This window comes from Buceros rhinoceros, unplaced genomic scaffold (assembly GCF_000710305.1).
Source record: "Buceros rhinoceros silvestris isolate BGI_N320 unplaced genomic scaffold, ASM71030v1 scaffold16916, whole genome shotgun sequence".
Lineage (NCBI taxonomy): Eukaryota > Metazoa > Chordata > Aves > Bucerotiformes > Bucerotidae > Buceros > Buceros rhinoceros.
Window position 1 is genome coordinate 46,979 of NW_010417092.1, and position 19,071 is coordinate 66,049.

At 38.3% G+C, this 19,071-nt stretch overlaps 1 protein-coding gene across 1 annotated transcript in view; it reads left to right on the forward strand.

The window, feature by feature from the left end:
- Nucleotides 1-19,071, forward strand: part of LOC104495135 (rho guanine nucleotide exchange factor 7) — a gene marked incomplete at its 3' end in the record, with an annotated part of 46,459 nt that overhangs the window by 15,495 nt on the left and 11,893 nt on the right. The window contains exons 5-8 of the mRNA XM_010138065.1: nt 3,527-3,615; nt 9,669-9,763; nt 10,043-10,138; nt 18,390-18,512. Coding sequence (XP_010136367.1) covers nt 3,527-3,615; nt 9,669-9,763; nt 10,043-10,138; nt 18,390-18,512 — 403 coding nt within the window. The remainder of the gene's footprint in view (nt 1-3,526; nt 3,616-9,668; nt 9,764-10,042; nt 10,139-18,389; nt 18,513-19,071) is intronic.

Below are 19,071 nucleotides of genomic sequence, written 5' to 3' on the forward strand. Positions count from 1 at the left end.
AAAGTCCTGAGAAAGTTTTTTGTGCGCTTAGGGCGGAAGGGAATGGAGGAGACAAGTGTCTCAGCCCCGCCAGCGCCAACTTAACCCATTACATCATTTTAGGGAGTTCGTGGCATCTTATTGACTACTTAGAACAGCTGCTTCTATAACCTTTCCCTAAGTTTTGGTTCTACTGAGAATAATTATTTGCTGGAAGAACAGTGTTTTATAAAGCCTGTGCCAACCTTGCTCTTCATGCAAAGGTGATCTGTTAAGTGAATTCTGCCTGGGTTATCCCTAGCCACTTCGAAGCATTATCAAGTGTAGCTGAGTGCAGTTGAATTTAATGCTTTGATCAGGAAAGAGAACTGACAGTGGTAACTTTTCTCTTGGTTTCAGTCATCAGCTGGATACGGTCCCTTCCAGTACTTAAGCAGATGCATGTTTGCTTTGGATTGGATCCTGTGCTCTGCGTGTTTTTGTTGTTTTCAGTGTTAATGTGACAGATTCACATTGCGACTGGGAGAAAAGTGGGGAGAAGGGAAGAATCTTCTGTGTGGGGAAAACTTGGCGTCTAGCTCAGATCCTGGAGACCAGGTCTTTGAGAAACAGAGCTTATGTTCAAGTGAGCATGTTGCTAATGTTTCAGAAACCTATGGACTTCCTAGAGCTGTGGACCTATAAGACCTGTATGTGTTCCCAGTACGCTGAATGGGGGCAACACAGGCTTGAAATGTTTAATCAATTAATACTGTACATTTGGAAAAGTACTCTAATGTTCTATCATGAAGGATGATAAATAACACCTTTGTTTATGCTGATTTCTTACGTGCAGGATCAGGATTTTCTTCTGTGTAATGCATTGTGCAATACGCTAATTGCAACAAGACTGGTTTTTATTCCTCATTATGAAGCAAGACAGTGCTTAGAGGCAGAATACCAGACATGACAGACAGCTGGACTGATACACTGTGTCTAATTCTGTGTTTCTACAGTAGAAATGACCGTTGCATTTTTAAAAGCTGAATGCTGATTATGGCTGTTCAGGCCAGGCAAAATGATTTGAATGTGTGATTCTGTTTTGTGTCCTGTTTTTGAATTGAATTTGATTGTGGTGCTGAATAATTGAATCAGCTGGTAATATAAATGACTATATACTGCAGCAAAAAATCTCAGTTTCTTCAGCAGCAGAGGAGAAGAGAGGTATTTTTTTACACCCTTTAAGATAATAAAGTTGCTGGAAGAAGAGCCAGACTTCTGTGACCAGCCAACTTTCTCCAGATTAACAAGGGTCAGACATCTGTATTATGATAAAAATCAGTGACAAGTATATACCTTTTTCCTTAAATAGCTCTAGTTTTTCCTTTCATGCTTTTTGGCCTATGATTAATAAACTTTTAGGTATTTAGTGAACCTGAAAGACTAATTTGTAGGGTAAGTCAAGATCTTCTGCAGAGAATGAAAACAACAAGTTTGCATAAACTACACCGTTTGTATTCATTCAGTACAAAGAAATAAATTATATAATGCCTCTTATTTGTGGGATAATTATATGAATAAATGAATGAGTAGCCATACATATGACATGACTTTAGGTGCTTCTTTCACACTGAGTGTTTGATGACAAAACTGATTGGATTGGGTTTGTTTTTGTTCTAAGGGGATGGGAGGGGAATTGTCATTTGAAATTAATTGGATGTATAGCAGAGCACATACTACAGCAGGGCTGGTGGCTGAGAGCATCAGTGTTTCCAGCTGAATAACTGCTGGGGCTAAAGGTTTTTGTGCTGTCAGCTTATAGCTGTCTTGGGAGTGTGGGGGGTATTAACCAAAAGGATTTTACTGTCATCTCTAAACATGGTATGGAGAAATGGTTTTGCCCATGTTTGGCAGTTTTAAATTAAGACCGTATTTTATTTTCAGAATAGCTTCATTGAGGTGAGTTCCAGGGCAATATAGAGAAAATCCCCTTAAAGATAACACCACGTGTGTGCTCTTGGGACCGGAACTGCTCCTTATGGACTGTTAGCTAAAGCCTCAGATCCCACCGGCCTGCTTGGGTGCTCCTGGCATTGGAAGCAAAAGGCTGGCCTGCATATGTAGTCAACTCATCTGAGACTGCAACATCCATGGGGCTGTAACTGGGCAGCACGAAGAAGCACTAAATTACCTGGGATACGGTCCAGCAGAAGGCTGGTACCACATGGGCTATTCTGCTTATGGTGGCATTTCCCTCGTCAGCTTTACTGTCTATGGGAATTTTCCATATCTGGCCCTTTGTTTGGCTCACTGGGCTTCTCCTGGAAAGACAGGTCTGTAAGTTGAGACCTGCATAATTTTTTCTTAGTGGCCTGAGGTATCAGGTAAACTAGAGTTAAATTATTCGTATGTCTTTAATAAAATGTGTTTGAAACAGTAGTTTGCTTTTAAAATAAAGGTAAAACTTTCACTAGGTATGTTTGGATGATGTTTTTTTGGGGGGTTGGCTTTTTTTTTTTTACAAGTTGCCATTTTTATTGTTTGGATGCAAATTACTCAAATGCTTACTTGAAATTTGCATGTTAGACAAGCCTGCTTATTTAAAAAAACAAACCAAAACACCATAATGTCCTGATAAAATTCTCACGTGTGCACAGTCAAGTGTGAGAGATGCTGTAAATCTTAACTTGCTGTTTCCCCAGTGTGCAGCATGATGCTTTTGATTTGTCTCTCCCCTCATCTTTGCTTCTCTGACTTAGGAGAATCATGGAGGTGGGAGGGGAGGCTTTAGGAGTGTGTTTTGTGTGCCCTCTCCATTCTGGGAGTCAGCACTCAGATAACTCTCAGGACTGGTGGTTTGATTGTGCAGACTTATGTTGTCCTTCCAGGAAGGGTGTGTGTCACTGAGAGGTGGATTCACGGTAGGATTATAGGAAAGATTGCGTTTATTGTTACAATGGATGCTGTTCTCAAGTCTATAAGCATTTTTATTGTTTACTTCTTTAATAGTAAAATATAATTTGTTTTAAAAGATAATTTTATGAGCTAGGCATGTTTTAAGTCACTCCGCTACTTGTATAGTATTTTAATTCTCTATTTCAACCAGACTGAGTGTGATGTCCCACCTCTGGAATGTTCAGCCTTTGGTCACTTGCTTCTACTGAATTCATTAAATTAATATTAAAACTTAATACTACTTCTGTTTAAAAGTGCATGTGGTGTTTGGAAATGCCTGTTGTTACATTTTTTTTTTGATTGCAGTCTGTAATAATGTTTTGTTTTAAAAAAAATAATTTCAAAAAATTTAATTTTAACTGATTTTCTGGTTCCAGGAAAAAGAATTAGAGTTTTTCTGCTTGCCTTCATTGAGGCTAGAATTTAATTTATTGTGAACGTACAAACCATTTTGATTCTTTATCAGTAATTTCAAACACAAGTATGTACATTCTTCAGTGAAGCACTATTTTCACTGTATATTATGATAAATATTTTAAAGCAGTTTTTTTTGACCTCTAGTGTTGAGCTATGAAATTGCACCCCATTGACCCCAAAATATCTTACATTTCAGAAAAACCGGTCTCCCCCAAATCAGGTACATTGAAGAGTCCACCTAAAGGCTTTGATACGTCTGCAATTAACAAAAGCTATTACAATGTGGTGAGTGATCCTCTTTCCTCCATGTGAGCTCTTCTGTTACAGTAGAAAGTTATTTAACTAAATGCTCCTATCTGCACTGCAGAAAAATTGGCAGTCTTGTCAGAGCCTTAGTGACAAAACTAGATAGGGATTTTAGTGAATTCTCAAACAAGATCATTGTTAGTTTAATAGAATATCACACATACAGATTCTTAAGCATGATGCAAAATTATAGTCTAAATTAAGTGAATAATAGGTGTTTATGTAATCTATTATGCTCACTCTGTATGCTTTGCTAGTTGTTAATTTCCTTTTTCTCCCCCAGTCTCTATGAATTAATGAAATTTTGCTGTGTTAACACCATTAAGAATATTTTTACCCTTTTTGTTGAATGAGGGATTGCACATTTTGAAATAATTTGCCTTCTTTGTATTCATGCTTATAAATCAACTCAATTATTAACTTTGGGAACCTTTCCCTTACACTGATGGTTAGATTTCACTGCAAAAGTGGTATAGCCAGAGTCAGCATTCGGCGCACCCTCAGGAACTGTCAGCCTGGTACTCGGACCTCTTTAGTAGATGCATGTAAGAAGCATACCAGACTCTGTTTTTAAATGTGGTGGTGTAACCATTTTGTGAATCTTTTTATTTACTAACAGTAGATAGGCTGGGAAGCAGAAAGGATCTGACTGTTTCTGTTAACCACTGCTCCCTGCTGGTGTAAAACTTAACTGCAACGTGTCTTTCCCTTTTCTTTGAAGCAGCTGTCATTGTTTTTCATTTGTCAGTTTTTAGCAGGGATTCATAAAGCACCGTTTTATGCTTTGAGCTTTTGCCATTGTGGCATGAATAACACCAACCACCTGGAAGAACAGAGCTGTTTGTACGTATAGTCCCCTGATTGAAAACAATGAAGCAACCTCCTGCTCTTCCCCTTGTCTTGATTTGAATTACAGTAGCTGTAATTCTTTGTAGTTCTTTGGCTACTGATTCCCACACCATGTAGTCACAGTGGAAAAAACCTGTGCCGGCACGCCTTCCTTCAAACTGCAGGAATTAATGATCTTACTATCTTACTATTGGATAGTTTTCCTTTTTATTGTTGTTTTTCACTATTATCTTTTTATAGTATTTTTTTGACGTTGCTGTAGTGTGTAGTATTCAATATGTTTTCTCTGTTTTGATGTTAAAACCTATGTTTCTGAATAGAAGTAAAATGAGTGAATAGAGAAAAGAGAAGATTTGGTTTCATCTCTAGGCAGAAGACTGCTCTTTAAGTCTGTATCAGTGTTGAATTTTTATTAAAAATAAATTGGCAGCTCACTTAAATGCTAATCCTTTAAATTTGGGTTGATTTTTAAGTCAGTGGTAAATACACACATTGTATTTAATCTTATATTAAGATTTCCCTGGTAGTTCACAGAAGTGACCAGTTCATAGCAATATATATATATAGTAAATTAAAGCACTGGCTGTAGTGTACTGTTCTTAATTCTCTCTGCAGTGAATTGGATAATTGTCTTGTTTTCACGTTTTTCCACAGTGTGGCAAATAACCCCAGCTGTTTGTGGTTTGGGGTTTTTTTTTAAGCTCACCATTTTATTCTTTCTGTTTAAAGAGTGGGAGGGTGTGCTGTATAGTGTGCTTTGTTTCAGAGAAGTAAGACCTTTACTGCTGTGCTCAAAACCTAAAGTAGACTAGCTGGCATCTAGATTTTCTTGAAAAATACTAAGTGCTTCTGATGGTAATATAACTGTGAAATAAAAACTTTTAGTAATTATTAAATACATAATGATTTTCACAATTAGGTAAGACAAACAGCAAAACCATTCACTGAGGTTAAAGCAGTTTAACCTGTGAGTTGTTTTTGTTCTGCTTTAATATATAAGCTACAGACATGGGACTTCCCTGTGCTGGTAGTCTTATCAGTTTGCATTGATAATAAAATTGAGCCCATACTGAGGTAAAAACAGAACAGCTCCAAATAAACCTTTGGCAACTGGTGGCTAAAAGGATGTAGTTTGACTCGAGTGAGTGTTAAAAATCTGTGTTAAAGGCTCTCTTGGCAACCAAGCATGATTTGAGGCTGATACATTGGGATTGCTTGCTATCTCTAAGTTGTGGTTGTCTTCCATGGTACCGTACGTGCTGAGACCCTGTAAACCTCATGGTTATTTACTGCTGTTTTCCCTAGGAAAGGATTTGTGCAGGTATCTGTGGGTACATTCATCAGACTGAGGACAAAATCGAAGTGCAGTTCAGATGAGATTCAGAAAGTGGTAGGAAAGTCTCTGCTAATCTCCTTTTCTGGGAGAAGGGCTGGGATAGGCTGAGGGAAGGGTATTTACTATAAAAAGGAGAGTGCTTTCACTGCTTTCCCCTGTTCTTCACTCCCTTGTAAACATGTTCTTTGTTTTTATGGATTCACAGGGTTCCATCTGAAATTCGTAACACAAATCACATTCCTTCTAGTCTCAGCGTGCTTTATTAGCTGCACCTTGCACTAGGCGTTGCTGAGAAGACAGAGCATATTTGGTTCATGCTTACATTTTGCCGGGCTTGGGAGTACAAGTTTGTACCAACTAACTAGTGCTACAAGGTCTTGTCCTCCATGAAACGGTACAAGTCTACAGCAGTGTAATACGAACCAGATTCATGGTCAAGCATGAAGCATTTTTCATGTAGAAGTAATTCAGTAACGTGTTACTGAAGAAGTGGGCGTATTATTGCAGGTTATTCCTTGAAGACAGAGCAGGTGTTACTCTGAGTTTTATTTTCACTCCAGTTCCACTGAGAGTTTAAAACCTTGTGTCCCGCATTCGGTTATCTCCACTTACAGGACACTTGTCTTGAGATTAAGTAGCTGGTAAGTAATATGTAAAGAAATGGGCAAATTTCTCCATAGTAAAAGTGTTTGGGTGGCCTCATTTTTCATGTAGGTGTTTGAGAAGTGATGGAAAATGAGTGAGGTCACCCTTTTGAAGTTGGGTCAAGAGTTTGTGTTTATTGAAGTTCATAAAAGTTTTTGAGGATCCTGGAGATATGCTATACTCGTATGGTGCTTTACATCGTCCCTCACAAGGCCTTGTTTTAAGGGGTTCATCTCTGAGTCTCATGATCCAGGAAAATTAGACATTGATCATAATTTTGCTGAATTACATGATATTTCGGTTGAGTGCCATACTACTCCCATAAAATGGAAATGTGCTTATAGGATCAAGCCCAAGCATAGCTGTGAAATCTGCCTTTTCTCCCTCTGGTTGGAAGGTGATCAGCTTCATGTAGGTTATTTAAAATCAATTTTTTGTGTGGTAGTTTTTGCCTTAGGGACGTGGCTGGGGTTGTGTGTGACAGAATTGTTAACCATACTTGAATTTTCCATGCCGTGTGATTTGAGAGAGCTTGTACTGTATGAGCTCAGTTGTCTGTGCCTGCCATTCATCAGTGTTAACAGACTGCAAAAGCTGCCACTTCAATGCTGCTCTTTTGGTACCCGGTCTTATCTGTGCAAATGTTGTGGTGGAGTTGTGGAAACAAGGTCTTCGAGGTCTCATGGGGTCTTGCAGCAGCCAGAATATGCAGAAAGCAGGAAAGGGAAGAAAGGTGATTATTAGAGCATGCGGGTGAGATGTGGATATGAGGAATGTAAGGGTGCTCTGGTGCCAAAATACTGAGTTGCGATACTGACGACTTACCGCTTCAAAGCACAATCCGAGCAGTTAAACCTCATAGCTTCTTGGAGAGGTAGGTAAGTTAAGCTGTAAGGATGCGAGATTTTACAGAACTGATGTTTTAGAGCTTTGTAAGCAAGGTTGTTCTTTTTAAAAGATTGAAAGTGGAAGAATGTTGTATGCAATGGAAACATTACTTGTAAAACAAACAAACAAGAAGAAATAGATTTAATGTGTGTTTCAGGAGGTGTTTAAAACTGTGTATCTAAAGTATTGTGTAACTTTGTGAATTACTAGAATAACAAAGCAGTATAAGTTTATCTGTTATTCTGCATGGGTTTCGTAGCATAGATTTATTTACGATTTATTTGCCTTTTTTCCAGTAATTTGTCAGGTTGCTAATTCTAGTTTTTAAGTTCTGTCTCTTTTTTCCCCTCCTTTAAGTCTTTCTCCTCTAATCCCATATTCTACTTACTGCAAAGAAAATCCTCAAGTGAAGATCTAAACCAGCACAGGAAAATAATGGAGTTTTGTCCCACATGAAGCTAGTTTTATTTCGAGGATTTCAGGCAGCTGTTTCTAGCAAAGAATGGAAATACTCTTCGAGAAAGTGGAGCAGTGGTGCCGCCTTTCAAGATCTGTAGCTAATTTGTTGATTTTTCTCTTTTGAATATCTGTTAATGCTGTTCACGTTAATACTCTTCATCAGGACACTGAGATTTGTCCTTTGCTTTAAGTCTCCCTTTCCCAGCTCATGGCTGTGTAGTGACTTTGGACTGGAGATTTTCATAGGAAAAGCTGTATTGGATTGGTCCTGTATTTAGTTTTGAACCTCATGGATCCAAAGTACTTTTATACTTTCATTTTAACAATTGACTTGCTTTGTTTTGTAAGTGTGTAAGAGAATATGGGGCTGAATTAGTGCTATGAACAATGGAAATTTTTTTCTCCCCCCCCATCGCCATGGTCAAAAAGCCTTAGCTTTTTTTACAGTTTGAGTGCCTGTATTGTACTTTATACTGTACTTTCCCAGTTAGTAGCCGTAACTTTTCCTGTGACATTCTTCTGTCATGGTGTTTAGCAAAGAAAGGAGACATTTTAATCTTCAGTTCAGGATTCAGATTTCCAGCAAAAGAACAAACTCAGAAGTGGTCTCGCTCCCTCTCTCCAAATGAATAGAAGCATTCAAGGAATAAGCAGAATCAGTGACACCAATGAAAGGAACAGTGGACTCTTCATTGATATACTGAACTATTTAAAGTTATTTCATCAGGTTTGCATTTAGAAATGAATGGCTTTTTTTGTTTCCTAAGAAAGAGTATTGACTATAACACTGAATAATGCACTCAATTACAGTCGTTACTGTAAATGCTGAAATGAGATACTACTGTAGGCTTGACAAATATGGCATGTAGCAAAATGAGAAGGTTTGTGGTGTGGCTTATGACCAGTGAATAGTAAAAAGGTTTCAAAGCTCAGTTGTGTTCATTGAACTACACTTAATTCTGATGATTCTCTTGCTAAATCCTTAATTTTCTAGAGGGGGAAAAAAATAATCACTGGCTAGAAGCACAGTAGAATCTGATGTAGATATATTGGAGGATATCCTAAGGCAGCCTCCTAGGAGATGGTCCAGTAAAATGTTTTCTTGTACCTATTTGAGGGTTCAATTTCTATTCAGCGAAAAGACAAGCATGTGCTGTATCTTATACATCCTTGGCTTTATATTATAATCAGTTGTTATTTTCTCACGGTAGTGTATATTATTGCACTCCTGGTGGAAGGTTAGGCAGCCCCATTTAAAAAGAATGCAGTAATGCTAATCATATTGTTAATTAAAGTTGGCAATTGCTTGATATTTATAAATCTGTTAGTATTCAGACCTTCTAGGTAGAATAGTTCTTCTGAATAAGTAAACGCTTTGCTAGCAAGATTAGTGGTAGTGTGTGGTAGTTGAGACTGAGAAAACGACAGTAATTGTTCACTTTCTTTTACAACTTCTATTGTGCTTTTCTGATGTCTGATGATCTTAGACTGTTCTGAAGTACATAGGAGGAATAAATATTCCTAGCTTTGGAAGAACACTGTTTTTAACTCTCAAATTTTACAGTAGAAGTTTTTTACAGCAAAGAAAAGTGAAATTCCAGTTAGCTTACCACTACTTTTTGTACATGGCTAAAGGATGGCTTATTATGTATGTGTGTGGTGGGTTTTTTTCCCCTGTGAATTTCATAGATATATTTAATGCTTTCTTCCTGATACTTAAGTTTTTGATTTAGGAACACACATTTAAGTTTTCCTAATGCTAAGTAAATTTTAGTATGTTTTAAAACTGGCATTGATTTGAACATTGTAAAGTATCTCTTAAAAAATACCAATTAGCAACTCTCATTTGTTGTAGGTGCTACAAAATATATTAGAAACAGAAAATGAATATGCTAAGGAGCTACAAACAATGCTTTCAAACTACCTGCGACCATTACAAGCCAGTGAAAAGTATGTGAGTTTGTTTTGTTTTTAATTAAACTTGAGATCTCTCATGTATTTGGGAGGGTTTACATGGTCAAAATTTCAATTCCAATGTCAACGTGCATTTTGTTGTGAGGACTGTGAGATCCTTGAGGCAAGGCTTACTTTTATTTAGTTTGCTTGCTGTCTAAACAGTCTGGTCCTTGAGTTAAGAACCAGAAAGCATTTTCTTTTAATGTTGGTTTAATGAAGCACAATTAGTCAATAACTGCAAACCTAAACACCTTGTATTTACTTTTACTTCAGGTTAAACTCAGCAAATACTTCACACTTAATGGGAAACCTGGAAGAAATAAGTTCTTTCCAGCAAATGCTTGTACAGTCTTTAGAAGAATGCACCAAGTAAGTACTATGCATACTGTACTAAGATACTGTAAAATTCTGACAAGCAAACATTTTTTATTATTCTGCTGCTTGTATTCTGCTTTTGTTCCTCTTACTTTAAGGATAGGTGTTACAGCAGTACAGTAGTAGATGTTTGGGTAATGCATTGATTGCTCGTGCAGATAGATACGGACCCTAGGATGCAATTGCAGAGGCAGGAATTTTGATGTACTATGAAAACAATTTATGAATTTCCATTATGCAATTGTATACCATGGGGAAGTGGTAGAGGAAGTGGTGGGGGTTTTTTGTTTTGAAGGCATGAATTTTAAGCCTTTTCTTAAAGTAAGAGAAAGAATGTGAAGGAACAGTGGAGGAGGGAGCAACTTGGATGAAGGAGAATTCTTGTGCTTAGTATTCTGCTGTTTTGAACAATGGTGGTCATCAAAATGTGCTGGAAGAGGCGTGCAGGATAGGCAGAAAGAACAACCTGAATTAAAAAAAAAAAAAGAAAAGCCTCAATGCCTGTACTGTGCCTGTAGGAAGCATGAAGCACAGAAAGAAGGGGATGAGGGCACTTGTCCTCCTTCCATAGGTTAGGCTGAAGTGGTAGCTTCAGCTTTATTTTTCAGCTTGTACCTCAGCACTTGGGTGTAAGAGAGTGACCATGTCACATTTGAACCTTCTTAACAATATTCTGCTGTTGACATGTCACTGAAAGTGTAGTTCCTGTTCCTAACCTCAGTTGTGTCCTTTTCCTTGACTGTTCTGGTTTTGTTTGCCCACATGGTGAGCTAAGGAAACTAGCTAATCCAAATTTGCTTGTTTTCTACCAAGTTAGTAATTTGAATTGCTAGTGAGGGCTTAGACAAATTTCAGTCTGCTGGGAGTACTTTGCTGTGACAAGGAATTAATGTCTTGGAGGAGAAAATCAGTCTTTTGGTAGTAGTGATCTTTAGATCAGCTCAGCGCATCTTGTTTTGACCTCTCCTTCCTCTCTTCCTCTGAGCTGGTCCCTATGAAGAGGAAGCTTTGTTGTAGCACCGTGTAAGTAACCCATGTCCTCCTACCACCTGGCTTCTCTCCCTCTCTCTGGCCTCTAGACAGCTTAGTCTGGAGAAAATGAAAAGGAGGACAGTGTAGTCCAGATGACTATTCGGCAGTGGAATGGAAACATTCTTGACATGGCCTTTCTTCCATGCTGCATTTGAGAAAGAAGGATATTATTCCTGGCAAGCTACACTTGATCAGTTAATTGTCTAAATTCCTGAGAATGACTGTTTCACAGAATCATCTGGTTGGAAGAGACCTTTAAGATCATTGAGTACAACCATTCATCCTGCACTGCCAGAGTCCCTAAACCACGTTTCCTCAGCACCACATCTACTCAGCTTTTAAACACTTCCAGGGATGGAGACTCTACCACCTCCCTGGGCAACCTGTTCCAATGCTTAATGACCCTCTGTGTATAGAAATCTTTTCTGATATCCAGCCTGACTTTCCGCTGAGTCAACTAAAGGCTATTTCCTCTTGTCCTCTTGTCATTCGTAACATGTCGAGATACTTAAATGTTTCCTTTCTCTTCGTGTCACTGCACTTCGCTGTTGCTGTGATTTTGTTTCTGTGAACCAGAAGTTAGGGAAATGAAGTACCTAGAGTGAACAGACTGTCATCTTTTAAAACTTTTGTTTAAGGTGGTTTTAAAAACAAGAGTGGAAGAGCATGTGCCTTTAAACAAGTACTAATGCAAACTTTATTTTAACTTGGTATGTAGGTTAATGTGACGACATAATATAGCTTCGAGCTCAGAATGCTTATGTAGAACTCTTTCCTTGTTTTAAACTAATAGAGTTTAAAGACCTTCTTTTAATGTCCTTTATTTCCTCTTTCTGCTAAGTGAAATGTTGCTGTGTAATAAATTAGGAACATAATGGATGCTAGTAGGTGGGCAGAAGCAGTGATGCCCCAGGGTTATTGAAGGACTACTGCAAATGTTTTGTGTTATTTTAATTTCATAAATATGCCAGTGGTGCCAAGTTGTATTTTCAGTTTAATTTTCATCATAACATATTGACTTGAGCGTCCAGCTTCCTCTTGTTTTGAATCTAATCCATCATAATTCCCATCATGTAGAAGAATACTTGCCCTGTCGCCTTATTTTTTTGTCATTTTGCCATGTTTTTTTGGCTGGTGAACCTGTTCTGTAAACTCAGAGTAGCTTCCGGACTGAAAATAGATTTATCATTTTATTTTACTTTTGGCAGAGAGCTTATAATTCTACCATGCAGGCACTTCATATTCCAGCATCCAGTGGGGTGTTTTTTCTAACTTGACATTACAATGACCAACTACCAATGTCTTACCAGTTGTAGTGATGCCAGCCTCCCTTGCTTGACAAATTCCTCTTCTTTGGCATGAGAGTTGAGTATTTTTTTTAATTCCTCACCCCTCTTGACTCAGTTTGTAATTTGAGTTTTCTTTTAACAAATGCTGGCATGTACTTTGGTCACAAACTTCCTGATGCTTTTCTTTTTCTTGCCTGCACCACTTTGGCTTGTTTAATCCTCATGTTGTTAAGATTGGGTTGTTGGTTTTTTTCAGAACGCATAATGCTGCAGTCGGTGCTTTGTGTGTTTCAGGGTAAGTAGTTTGGATGTCATTTGGATTTAGTTATGTGCCACCCTCCCATCCTGACCCCAGCCTTGAAGCTGTTCTGGATTATTGCTGAAGATTTGTCCTCTTTGAGCTTGGCCAGGTTGGCTTATATTGTCATATCACTGGGTGTTCCTGTGGGCTGCTCCATCTGTCACAGGCCTGAGAACACTTCTTTTTTGCCTTCGTGGATGCCTGGCACCATCAGACAGATACGTTTGGGGTTACTTCTACCTTTGTGACTTCTCTTCTTCATTTACCAAACAAGTCGTGTATGAAACAAGTCTGCCTAGCATTGAGTAAAAATCTTCCTAGCTGATCTGCTTCAAAGTGCTTTTTTTTTTTTTTTTGACTGATCAGCTTCGAGGGCCCTTCGTTTTGATGGACAAGGCAGAGACATGCTCCTTGAGTCTTTGATTCCAAAAGGGCAGATTTCTGACAGTAAAACAGAGCAAGAACACTCCATGCTTGACTGATCAGCTTCGAGTGCACTTCGTTTTGATGGACAAGGCAGAGACATGCTCCTTGAGTCTTTGATTCCAAAAGGGCAGATTTCTGACAGTAAAACAGAGCAAGAACACTCCATGCTCTGGGCTTTTGAAGACAGAAGGTGCGCCAGTGCTCTAGGTCTTTTTCCAGATCTGTGAACCAATGCTGAACATCAGTTCTACAGTGGTTCACACAGCAGTCTGAAGGGACTAAGTCAGTCTGTCAGGTGATCTCTGGGCTGGTCTAAATGATCTCTGTTGAAAATACTGCTCTTCGGGTGTTATTGTAGCAGGAGATTGAACAGATGTCTCCTGCTCAGAAAAAATATTCTTCCATTCACCTGGGAATAGAATCTGTCAGTCTGTGGCTGTACTTCTCAGTAAGGGAGGGGGGCGCAACACACAAGCTTGCTGGTGTCACCAGCCTGCATGGACTGCTTAGGTATAATCTCCTCTGTAGCAAAGTGAAGGCACTGGCTGTCTTTTATGGAGTATCACAGACTTACCTCTCTGCCCCATAACAGCAATAGCTGGGTTTTACCCTCTCTCTCCTTCATATCCCTGCTCTGCAGTCACAGTAACTGTGTTGTTTATCTTGTTCTGTGTTTGGGTGCAAGCAGATCCTTAATGTTCTGGAATGATGCTGGAGTGGAATGGGAATTTTAAAAAAACAAAGAAGAAAAAAAAAAAAAGACAGGTGGAGGGAGGCCAGGGTGTGAGAGGAATATTGCTTAAATGTAATCCACATTTAATCAGTGTTTCAGTTTTGGTTTTGGAGTGCAGGTACAAATCAAGTCTGTTAAATGTTAAATGCTAGTGTCCTCTCTTGTTTTTTGTTACTGTGAGTAGTAAAGCTATCAACCCTAAATGAATTTCAAAGAAGTGTCTTCAGATTGCCTGAAACAAACCTGCGTATTAGTGGATGTCTGGGAGCCAAGGCAAATACAAATAGCGGAAGGTATGGTTGTGAAGAGAGCGTTCAAAATTAGACTGATGGATTGTGAATAAGTTAAATAGTGCCTCCATTTGTGCAAACAGCTCAAAGTTGCTAAGTGTCCCCCTTATTTCACTAACCTTGTTAACTGTGAAGCCTCAGGAGATAACATCTGTGCTAACCTTGTGTTTCTTCACAAACTACATCCCTTGGAGTCATTAATCACCATTATCCCTTAATTTTTGCAGACCTTTACTTGACCTGGGTCTTCTCTGCCACCAGCTTTTAAGTTCAAGACATAATCTGTACTGACCTCCTGCAAACATAGCAAACTTGTCATTAATGCTCTAGCTCCTTCAAGAGGCTGAGAGAGGCTCAGGAAACTCTGTGTATCTGTCTGTGGGGAGAGATGGAGAAGAGCAGAAAACGCCACTCAAATTGAGTTTACAGTTTGTGGCAAGTTCTGCAAGTGTGTGTACAAATAAACACATACACATTCACATTATATATAGAGACATAGATTGCTGCATGGCACACTTATGGTAACCACCCAGCCTATTGAAATTTAGGGACATCTGATCTTTTCCTTGTAAAAAAGAAAACTTATAATGCTGATTACTTTTTGATACCTACTTTTCTTTTAAAACTTACTCTGTTAATCTGAGTTTAAATTTTTCTGGATTCATCACAGCTTCCACAGCTGTGCCCAGAATGCTGCAATGTCCACTGACACCACAACTAAGTCAAATTTCTTCAGAACATAATTGGATACTGTGTAATGTCACTCTTCTTCTGTTGGCTGCCAGACTAGCTTTAGTCCAGTTCTGATCGGAATCTCAAAGTAAGCGTGATTGAGCAGTGGGAATTTAAGTTCGGAGAAACAGAACTGACAGCTGGCAGATGCAAGTCCAACAAGCAGATAATGTTAGGTAGTTTAGATGAAGTAGTATGATGAAGCATGTGTACAACAGCAGCTTTGTTTTGGTTCTCTTAATTCTGTACATTAAATTAAAACATGTCTTTGGCTTTTTTATAACTGAAGTTATTATCGTTTATATGTATAATATTTATGTGATTCCTTTTTGAAGTATCAAACAACTTCAGAATAAATTATATAACTATGCATTTAACACATTAATTACTAAAAGGTTTATACAGTGTGGTGATAGGTATTAAATCATGTTTTTTCAGAAGTTAAAGGAGTTACAGATAACTTATTAATTGTTCCTCTAAAAATAGTAGAACACTTGAATGGATTAGAGAAATCAAAGAGAATGAGTTGCCACCCCCCAAAGTCTGTTAATTATCTTAATTTTACAAAGAATGTGCAGTATAAAGTTGCAATACATGTGCAACATGTAAAAGAGAATAACGTCAGTCTTTCATTCAGCTGAAAGAACAGCGGACTGAGAAGACACAGATGTCTGCGTGGTGTGAACAGCCATAATTCACATGCACACACTACCCCCCCGGCATTACAGTATGAAAAGGGAATTTAAGCATTCTCAGCAACTGTTTATTGCAGCCTCTTACTATTTTAATATTGAGTTGTATGCCTTCAGGATGTCTTCAGAGTTTGAGACTTCTTCTGCATCTGTTACTTGAATATATTACTAGTTCATGCTTAGATTTATTAAAGGGGATCAGCTGCTAGGCAGGAAATGCTGCCTGGAAGGCTGCAAGAATAGCATTTGCTCAGTATGCTGGGGAATGCCCCTGGTTTTCCCCGAAATACCTGCAAAAGCAGTCACTTTTTATTTCAGGATTTAAACTGTTCGTGAAAGAGAGATAAAGATGCAGACAATAAAATACAGGCCCTAGCCTTTAATGTGAGGAGTCCTGATAATCGGATCAGAGTGTGTCTGGCACGATGTGCTAGCTGTCATTTTCTGGGTGTCTGTAATGAATGTTGCTTTCAGATACAGAAGTGTGTTTCCCTCGCCTTGTCTTTTGAAAACCAGTGCAATCTATTTTGACTTGATATTGGATGGGTCTTCCCACACCATACAGAGGCACTGAACAGCTTAGCAGGAGGCAAGCTTACTGTTGTGAAATTTGGGGAAATATTTCCTGGAGTGAACTTTGAACTTTAGCTACAAAAGCAAACCTAAGGAGTGGGACAAGATGACTGTTTGAGCAGGATGAGAACATCCCCTACCATGGATGAGTGGATGTTGTGGAAAGAAAAACGGTTCTTTTCTACTGAAGTTCACTGGAGCATCTCTTTCATAGGTTATATACTAGCTGTTGATATTAAGAAACTTTATGTACATGTTCGAGACAACTACAAAAAATCCTGACTTCTAAAAATATATATATTTTTTTAGAAAATAATCTTTCAGAGAGAATTGTTGGAACTAATGTTAGCATGAAACCCTTTGACACTGCTAACAGTATATCTGAGTATTTTCTGAGGACTCAGCTTTACAGCAGTGTGAACTACTGGTTTTATGAGTAGTTAAATGGATAACAATTAACAACAAAATCCACTGATTGTCTCATCTTGCAAAAAAGCGAAGACTCGCCATATTTATGTTAGGAGATGTGATCTTTATGCAAGGAGAGGAAATATATGGAGAAATCGAAACACTTTATCTTCCATGCGTTGTACAGTGGGTTTGGACAAGGTGTCAGGGGTAAGCTAGGACTGATGAAAACTGCGTCCCATCTTCTGGTTTACTTCAGCATGGGTTATACATTTGGCTGTTTGCTGTACAACCTTAGTCCTTCAAATGGGAGTTGCCCTGTAGAAAATAATAGGGTTTCCCTTCTAACACCCTTATGATATCATTCACTTGTTTGTCCAGTTTATTCTTTCTCACATAGGAAGCAATCTAGTGTGGATATTTGAGTGGTTCTGAGAATGGTGGTATGGTAGCAGTAAGGAAGCATGGCTGGTCAGCGTGTATACTTCTTCCCATCAGTTTGTGTTTAAGTTGATAATTATTTTAGATTTTAAAAAAATATGGACATGCTTTTATTTGCATATGAAGTATGTAGCTTAAGGAGATACTAATAATAGACTGGAAGAGTAGCATGTTTCTTCCCCTCCCTTTTATCCTCCCTGCTTATACAGATGCAACATCAGAAGTCAGACTTTTACTTTCTGCTCATTGTAGCAGTTCTAAGCTGGTGCCACACAGCTGCTTTCAGATGTTTATACTCCAGATATTTTCTTACTGCAATTCAACGTGACAGTTTCTCCTAAAACCTTTTGAGAAATATGCTGTGTATATTCATGTTATCTGTCTTCGTATCTTATCCTCCCTCATTTATGTGGATAAACGTGTGGATATTCATCTGACAAATGTGATCAAAACTGATGAAGTTCACCAGTACTGTCTGAAAATAAGCTTTTCTTCTAAATCCGGCTTCTTGTGCCAAGTCATCTTTTTTTGCTGAAGTCACTGAAGCCGCTGTTATTTAAGCACCATTTTATGCTGGAAGAAATAAGCTCTTCTGACCAGAATTGTGACATTTGCCTTCACTGATTAGCAAATACAGTGCATTTAAGCATGTAAGATGAAGAAAGCATGAGTTATAGGAAGCTGATGGTGTTAAAGCAGCACTTGTGCCCTTACAAACAAACGTAAGTGCTTTATGGTCCTTAAAAAGCAAGATGAGTGATAATTGTGTAAAAACCAGCCTGTTACTGCACTGTAACTGGCTTCTATCTGTGTGTTCAGAGCTTAATGTGGTACTTGGATCTTTTAATGAATATTTTAAGCCTCGTGTAGGACAGAGGGAGAGAATCTTGATGCTATTCTATCCAGTTTTTATCAAAGTACTGAAATAATGTTTTTAAGATTTGGCGTGGTATGTATAAATGGATAGTAAACTCTTCTAACTGATAGGTATGTTGACTAAAAATCAAACTCCCGAAGAAGGTGCTAATTACCGCTAATTTTTTTTTTTTTAAATTGCTAAATGACCATCTTACAGGTATGTACCATATTCTGCCTAATCTGTGGTGGCATAATTAGGCCTTACAATTAGCGGGTTGAAGCTGTAAAGAAGGAAGAGAAAGTTGTAGGCTTCTGGTCAGTGACTGTAGAAATCTATCTGTTGATTTTATAAAAAAGTAAATACACAACAACAAAACAAACAAACCCCCAGTATACAATATTTTTTCCAGGCTTTAATTTGTTTCTGTGTCATTAATACAGTAATTTCATCTTTGTTACTCTGTTTTTAGGTTGCCTGAAGCTCAGCAGAGGGTTGGAGGATGTTTTCTCAATTTGATGTCACAAATGAAAAGCTTATACCTTGCATACTGTGCCAACCATCCGTCAGCAGTAAACGTTCTCACAGAACACAGGTACCTTTACTTTGCAATATTTTAAGTCTGATACAAAAAAAAAGCGCATAAAATACACTTGTGTCGTAAAACTATGATGTCTCTTTTGACACAGATTTGGTATGGTAGAGCTTATTTAAGGCAAAAAAAAAGTGTATTTTTAGAGGGGGGAGAAGTAAGACAAACCCTGGACACAAAGCTGTTCTTTGTGGTCAGGACCTGTCACTTTTGGCAGTGTGTTTATCAACTCTTAGAGAACATTTTCTCACTTAAAGAACACATGCTGAACTCCGAGTGTGTAAAACAAAGTGTACTGATTGTGATCTTCTTTAAAAAAATGTTGAGATCAAAAGAATTGTTGCAGAATTATCACGATTACTAGTAGACGATGAATTGTAACTTAGCCCTGTAAAGGCTTGTGTGTTTGTGTGTACTTTATAGTGGTGTTCCCTTAGCTTTACTTTGGAGTGATACGAAAGGAGTGTGAGCTTTCCGAGTTTACAAAATCAGTATCTCCTGCTTGTAAGGAGCAGAAATCTGAGTTAACATGGTGCAGGTTTTGCTCAGCTTTGGGACCGAC